General features: G+C 44.6%; 1 protein-coding gene across 1 annotated transcript; it reads right to left on the bottom strand.

Moving 5' to 3' along the window:
- Positions 1-576: 576 nt before the first annotated feature.
- LOC144693528 (uncharacterized protein C14orf132) lies at positions 577-2,504 on the bottom strand. The gene is made up of 2 exons (XM_078563372.1): positions 2,490-2,504; positions 577-801 (listed from the first exon to the last, which is right to left on the bottom strand). The coding sequence occupies exons 1-2, from the start codon at positions 2,502-2,504 to the stop codon at positions 577-579; spliced, it is 240 nt and encodes a 79-aa protein (XP_078419498.1).
- Positions 2,505-7,550: the final 5,046 nt, after the last annotated feature.

Below are 7,550 nucleotides of genomic sequence, written 5' to 3'. Positions count from 1 at the left end.
TGTTGAGTCTTGTCTCCCATCGGCAGCTAGGAAGAATCACCTGACAAGAACTCAAGACGATCTCAATTAAAAACCCAATCGGCACTTCCTGACAGGAAGTAATTTCAATCCCACTATTTTTCCCCAAGTCAAGTTTTTAAAAAAGTGTTATATTTCAAAAATAACCCTGCCACAGTTTGTATTTAATTGTTAAAGCAAAGTTTGACACTGCCACCAACTGCACTGACCTATTGGAATGTGCTGAATACTTGGAGAAATTGAGAATTCCCTCTGCTGAATATCAGATGAATATATTGTTGCTTTATACAAGGTTCTTGTCATTAAAAGACAGCAGATCGTAGCTCATCAGATAGAGAGTGGCACTCCATGCAGATGCAAAGTTGAAGAAACCAATAGGTTTGGAGCCATTGGTTGTCCAGTGCCCAAGACTGAGTACACATGTGGCACAGGGCTTTGGGGTGCCATTAAAACATGCAGGCTCATAAGTGATTGAGTTGGCTGCCATATATGTTCCTCCATCTTGTGGGCAGGCTGTTGGAAGGGCAGTCTCCTCAAGTTGTCTGGCCTCTCACCATCCTAAAATGTGAAGGCGTACACAACACCAACCACCACAATGTTCCCGATGGTTGCTATTATCGCAATCCATAACCAGATGGCATCATTGGAGGTCCGAGCTGGCTCCTCGGGCTGGTTTGGAGCTGAGGCTGCATCATTCACGTTGGTGGACGAATTGAAGAGTGAGAAATCTGTGTTGCATTCATCGATGGCTGAATCCATGAATGCACCTGTCATAACAGGGATCTGTGGGAGTAAGCATAACACAAAGATATTCAATGCTATTTTCACAAGAGTTTAATCGTGAACTCACTTATAATGAACGTAGGAACATCGGAACATAAGAACAGGAGAAGGCCATTCAGCCCTACTAGCCTGCTCTGCCATTCAGTCACATTATTGTTGAATTGCATTTCAACCCCATTTACAGCTAAGCTATAAATTCCTCGATACTGTGATACAACAGAATCTATCCATCCCAGTCTTGAAAATATCAGTTGACCCTCAGCATCCACAGTTTGAAGGAAAGAGCTCCAGATTTGTTTAAGTGTCTCCACAGAGGAAATAGATTCCCTCTATTTACCCCGTTGAATCCTTTTAACATTTTAATTACCTCAATCAGATCACCTTTTAATCTTCTGCACTTTCACCTTTCAGTCTTCTATATTTATGGGAATGCAAGGCAAGTTTCTGTAACCTGTCATCATAATTCAAGTCTCCAACCAATCATAGGAACTTCAAACCAGGATGAGGCTATTCAACCCCCACAGCCTGTTCCATCATTCAGCGATATCATGGCTGATCTATATCGTATCTCATCTACCTGCACCAATGTCGTTTTATACCCCGGTCTGGCAAAAATCGATTGATCTCAGATTTAAAATGAGTAATTGAGTTAGTATCTACTGCTTCTCCTGGGAGATTTCCACAGTTCCAATACCCATTGTATGATGATGTGTTTCCAAGCCTCACTCCTGTGGCCTGCATCTGCTTGTAAGGTTATGTGCCCTTGTCCTAGATTCTACTGACAACAGAAAAAGCTTCTCTCTATCCACCTAACAATTCCTTTCAATCAAAATCCAAAAACCTCAATCAAATCACCCTTTAACTTTCTATATTCCAGGGAATACAAGCTTACTTTATGTGCTCTCTCCTCATAATCAAATCTTTGGGGCCCTGGTAATGTTCTGGTGAATGTGTACTGTACCCCTTCCAAGACCAATTTTTCCTTGCTAAGGTCCCAAGGTGGAATCTTGTGGAGGCGACATGGGTCTCAGTCGCTGGCTGGAGAGCTGGGGAGACCCCCGCGTCGCCTCTTTTCGGGAAGACCTGCTGCATCTTGTTTTTGTCAGGCAGTTGGCAGACTAGCAGTGGGCCTTGCCCACTGGATCAACCACCCTGGGGGGCAGAAGTCCTGCCCACTGAGAGCTACTGGTCAACCAGAGGCCGGCAGCATCGCCACTGGGGAGGTGGTGGACACTGCTGGCACAACACCCACCCGAGGCCTAGGATCATCACCGGATCCTAGGCCAAAAGTGAGTGATGACAGGAGGGGGTGTCGTGGGGTGGAGCTCGTGGGAGACGGTGTGGGGGGGGAAGTCAACAGTCAGGGCAGGGGGGTGACTCTCAGCAAGTCCCTCCTCTCCCCCCTCCTGATGCCTGAACCCTCAGACACTGAGTACCTTTGAACAAGGGAGCCCTGCACGGGTTTGCTTGTCATGCCCCCCACATGGCGAGTCTCCCCCACCCCCACACCCTGTCCTCTACTAGTGGTGACAGGATGAGGACCTTGTGGACATCAGTTAGTGGTGGAGCAGGAAAGCTGTTCACAAACCTTCCCTCCCCCCGACTTAATCAGCGCAGGGGCAGGGTTGTGGTGGGGTCCACACCCGCCATCCTCTCGCCCAATTAAATACCCCAGCCTTCAAACTCACCTCAGGGGAAGGCATTACATTTGCCCCTTACCTTTGTTTCTCTATCCACGGAAGCTGCCAGACCTGCTGAGTATTTCCAACATTTTCTGTTTTTATTTGTTGAACAGCCTGCATTTATTTGGTGACTTAAGGAGATTGTTAGGAGGCACGGTCAGAAGCTTTGTCAAAGTGGTGAGTTTGCCTGAGAGTCTTGGCGATGCAGGGAGGTTTATGGAATGTTCGCCCAGGATCTAATATAAATGATCTGGCCTCTGGCGACAGGACTTCACCTCTCCCGATTTCACACTGGCTCGGTTCTGGCCAGCAGCGTTAGGGACAGGCAGTTCCTTCCTGCTACCTGACGTGGTCAATGGACTCAAGTGCGACAGACAACCATTTGTTCCCTTTTACCTACATACACAGGAGCTGATATTGAGTTATGGACAAGTTGTACTGAAGCCAGTTCCTCTTTCTTACATATAATTATCCAGTACCTTTTAAAAACAATGTACCCAACCTAACAGATGAACCATCTACCAGTATATCCTTTCTCAGAAGGGCAGTGCCTCTTTTTATGTCATACCTCAGTGATCCTTTATCCTAAACAATTCCGACTTTGCAAAGTACTTCTTGAATTCGTGTTGACATTTTGAAACAGAGCGTGAGTTGCCCCAGAACATGTTTTTAAAGTGCATGAGATCATCCTAATCCCTCGCACTGAGACATGAAGGATGGTTCTGACCTCGTCCTTATTTGCAGCAGTTTCCAGAAAAATGTACATGTTTGTTTCCAGATCTTTGCTGCACAAGATTCTTTGCAAAGTTAACAATTCCTTTCTCTAACTGTAGATTTGCCTCAGATGCTGATACCTTATGGCTGTCTCTATTCATCGATGTGATAAAGAAAGAGCTGTAGCCAACGTATTCCTGTGTGGAATAATTTCCAGCTGTCTTCTGTCTACACAGATTTATTTTGTGTTTTTATGTTAACAGGAAATAACTGGTTGTAGATTGTGAAGGCCACTGAAAGAAGGAACTGAGACTTGGGTTTCACCACACCAGGTTCAACAAGCAATGATCAACATTGGATTTCAGCTTCTGCATGCATAGGGGACAGATCCGGTAGGGGAAAAGACAACGCTGGAGCATTCACAACCATCTTCAGCCAGATGGGCCGAATGGATGATCCATCTCGGCCTCCTGCTGAGGTTCCCACTATCTTAGATGCCAGTCTTCAGCCGATTCGATTCACACAACATGTTATCAAGAAATGGCTGAAGGAACTGCCTACTGCAAAGGCTATGGGCCCTGACAACTGTAGTACTAAAGACTTGTGCTCCAGAACCACACACACCCCTAGCCAAGCTGTTCCAGTGCAGCTACAATACTAGCATCTATCCAGCAATGTGGAAAACTGCCCAGGTATGTCCTGTCCACAAAAAGCAGGACAAATCTAATCCAGCCAATTACCGCCCCATCAGTCTACTCTCGATCATCAGTAAAGTTATGGAAGGGGTCATTAACAGTACTATCAAGCAGCACTTGCTTAGCACTAACCTGCTCACTGATGCTCAGTTTGGGTTCCGCCAGGGCCACTCAGCTCCTGACCTCATTACAGCTTTGGTCCTAACATGGACAAAAGAGCTGAGCTCCAGAAATGAGGTGAGATTGATTGTCCTTGACATCAAGCAGCATTTGACTGAGTGTGGCATCAAGGAGCCCTAGCAAAACTGGAGTCAATGGGAATCAGAGGGAAAAAATCTCTGCAGGTTGGAGTCATACCTAGCGCAAAGGAAGATGGTTGTGGTTGTTGGATGTCAGTCATCTCTGTCCCAGGACATCACTGCAGGAGTTCCTCAGGTAGTGTCCTAGGCCCAACCATCTTCAGCTGCTTCATCAATGACCTTCCTTCCATCATAAGGTCAGAAGTGGGGATGTTACCCACTGGTGATGATTGCACAATGTTCAGCACCATTCACGACTCCTCAGATACTGAAGCAGTCCATGTCCAAATGCAGCAAGACCTGAATAATATCCAGGCTTGGACTCATAAGTGGAAAGTAACCTTCATACCAGGCAAGTGCCAGGCAATGACCATCTCCAACAGGAGAGGATCCATCCATCTCCCCTTGAAATTCAATGGCATTACCATTACCAAATCAACTTTCTGGGGGCTTACCATTGACCAGAAACTTAACTGGACTAGCCATATAAATACTGTGGTTACAAGAGCAGGTCAGAGGCTGGGAATTCTGTGGTGAGTAACTCACCTTCTGACTCCCCAAAGCCTGTTCACCATCTACAAGGCACAAGTCAGGAGTGTGATGGAATACTCCCCACTTGCCAATAACACTCAAGAAGTGCGACACCATCAGGACAAAGCAGTCTGCTTGATTGGTACCCATTTACCACCTTAAACATTTATTCCCTCCACCACCGACGCACAGTGTGTACCACCCACAAGATGCACTGCAGCAACTCACCAAGGCTCTTTCGATAGTACCTTCCAAACCCACGACCCTACCATCTAGAAGGACAAGGGCAGCAGACACATAGGAACATCAGCACCTGGAAGTTCCCCTCCAAGTCACTCACCATCCTGACTTGGAAATATATCACCGTTCCTTCACTGTCGCTGGGTCAAAATCCTGAAGCTCCCTCCCTAACAGCACTGTGGGTGTTTCCAAACCATGTGGACTGCAACAGTTCAAAAAGGAGGCTCAGCACCACCTTCTCATGAGCAATAGGATGGACAATAAATGTTGTCCCAGCCAGCGACACCCACATCCCATGAAAGAATGAAAAAAAATTGAAGCTTCTAGTTTTTGAATCTCCTACAAATGAAATCATCTGTACGTGTACCCTAGGAAACCTTGTCTTCATTTTGAAGAGCATTTTACACCTACAGATGAGAGCAAAGCATCGAAAGATTAATTAATTATAAATGAATCTTAAATAGGATGCTTGGTAATTGAATGATGATGGTGCTGGAGGCCGGGGAGTGTAGGTTATGTTGATGCCTTGAATATAGGGAATAAAACTGAATATTCTACCTATGAAGTGGAACATCCTTGAACTAACCCTAACCTTGAAACCTTAATGTAAGTAAAAATCTTCACAGTTACAGACATCAACTTCCACATCAGAAAGGATTTGAGAATGTTGGCTATGTATTGAAACATGTTCTCTCTCAATGCTTTAATGACAGATCACTCAACATCTGGAAACCATTGTCTGACTAACATCTCTCTTTGCAGATGGAGATAAATAGTGACCCTATTTCTAGCACTCTGTTTATTGGATCGCAATAATTTTCGCTGCTAAACCTCCTAAAGATGGGCAGAGTGTTCTGTGGAACGTAAAACTGACACAGACTAGCTGGACCAAGTAGCTTGTCTCTTCACTAAAAATCTATGTAATCTATGGGGAGTCAGTATTACGAAAAAGACAGCTGTTTCCAGACTGAAACAACTGAGAACAAAACAGTGATAGCTAACACAAATAGGAATCACAAATACTAAATATATAATGAATACACACAAGGAGAAAGTCCATTGTGTGTTAATTATCCTTTGTAAAAATTTCCTTTGTCAGGACATAAACCTGGGTTTATCCAAAACTCTGCTACCCATGTCCTAACTCACAGCAAATGCTATTCTCCTATCGCCTGACTTCACTCCCGCTCAAACAACGCCTTGATCTTAAAAATTTTCTTCCGTGTTTTCAAATCTCTCCATGTTTTCACCCCTCCCTACCTCTGTAATCTCCTCCAGCCCCATAGCTCTTTGAGGTATCTCCACTTGTTTCATCCTGGCCTCTTGAGCATCCCCGATTTTGATCGTTCTGCCTGGTTGTGACTTGAGCTCCCTATGGCCAAAGCTCTGGAATTCCCTCCCTAAACCTCTGCACTTCTCTCTCCTTAAGATGCTCTTTAAAACCTACCCCTTGATCAAGCTACTGGTCAACAGCCTGAATATCGCCTTATGGGCTCATAATTCGGCTTATGCCGAAATTTGCCCCCGTGGAGCACCTTGGGACATTTTACGAGGTGAGAGGCGTGAGGTAAATGTATGTTATTACTGGAGCATAAAAGTTGTCGATGGTTTTATGAATATGTTTCTAGTTCCTGGCTTGTTAAATTCAGTGAGGGTAGATTTGGATGTGGTTTCATGAAATGAGCTGTCGATAATCTTACCCTTTCTGCACTGTATTGTACAAATTCGAAGTCCAGCCCCAGTCAGCATTAACAAGCAGTCTCCTTTTATTGTACAGTACTGCAATGATATTGTCTCAGTTAACCAGGGAGTGGAATGAAAGTCCAATGCCAGATTAAATAGTGTCAATTGGAGCCAATTTCAACAAGTTTACAACCTCAGCATTCAAACTCCACAGTATCAATCCCTGCACCACTTGACTCCTGGTGAAGTGAAATTTTCCAGACAGATTTGGCAATCCATCACATAAGGTGACAGTATCTTGGAACGTATTAAACACTTTAGAATTCTGTGTCAGTCGTACAGCTCCATACAATGCAACAAATCATCCCTTGGACACAAAGACGAGGAGGAGATTAATGACATCGAGCCAACAATCCACTTGAGCTTTTGATCAAAGTGCCAGTTGAATGTTATGTGAGTGAAACAATACATTCAAATTCTGCAAACCGATTTAAGGGAATTGACAAACTAACCAGAGGGGAGATAAAGGATACTTTCTTTTTTACACAGTGAGTTGTGGTCTGGAATGCATTGCTTGGAAGGGCAGAAGGAAGCAGATTCAGTAGTTACTTACAAAAAGGAACTGAATGAATGCCTGAAGGGAACAATAAGTTGCAGGGCTATAGGGGAAGAGCGGTGGAGTGAGACTAATTTTGAATGGCCAGCAAAAGCATGATGGGCTGAATGGTCTCCTTCTATGCTGTGAGGGTTTATGAGTTTGATCTGCGCAACTCCATTTCCATTTATTAATGTTAATTGTTTGGGGACATTAAGAGAATTCCTATGTGCCTGGACACCATCATTTTTAGTGAAGTTTTACAGCTCCTGAAGTGAAAGAGATTGATTAAATGGGGCTGGAAGTTCAG

The sequence above is a fragment of the Cetorhinus maximus genome, chromosome 18, assembly GCF_964194155.1.
Source record: "Cetorhinus maximus chromosome 18, sCetMax3.hap1.1, whole genome shotgun sequence".
In the NCBI taxonomy this organism is placed as follows: Eukaryota; Metazoa; Chordata; class Chondrichthyes; order Lamniformes; family Cetorhinidae; genus Cetorhinus; species Cetorhinus maximus.
This window is presented reverse-complemented; position numbering and strand designations above follow the sequence as displayed.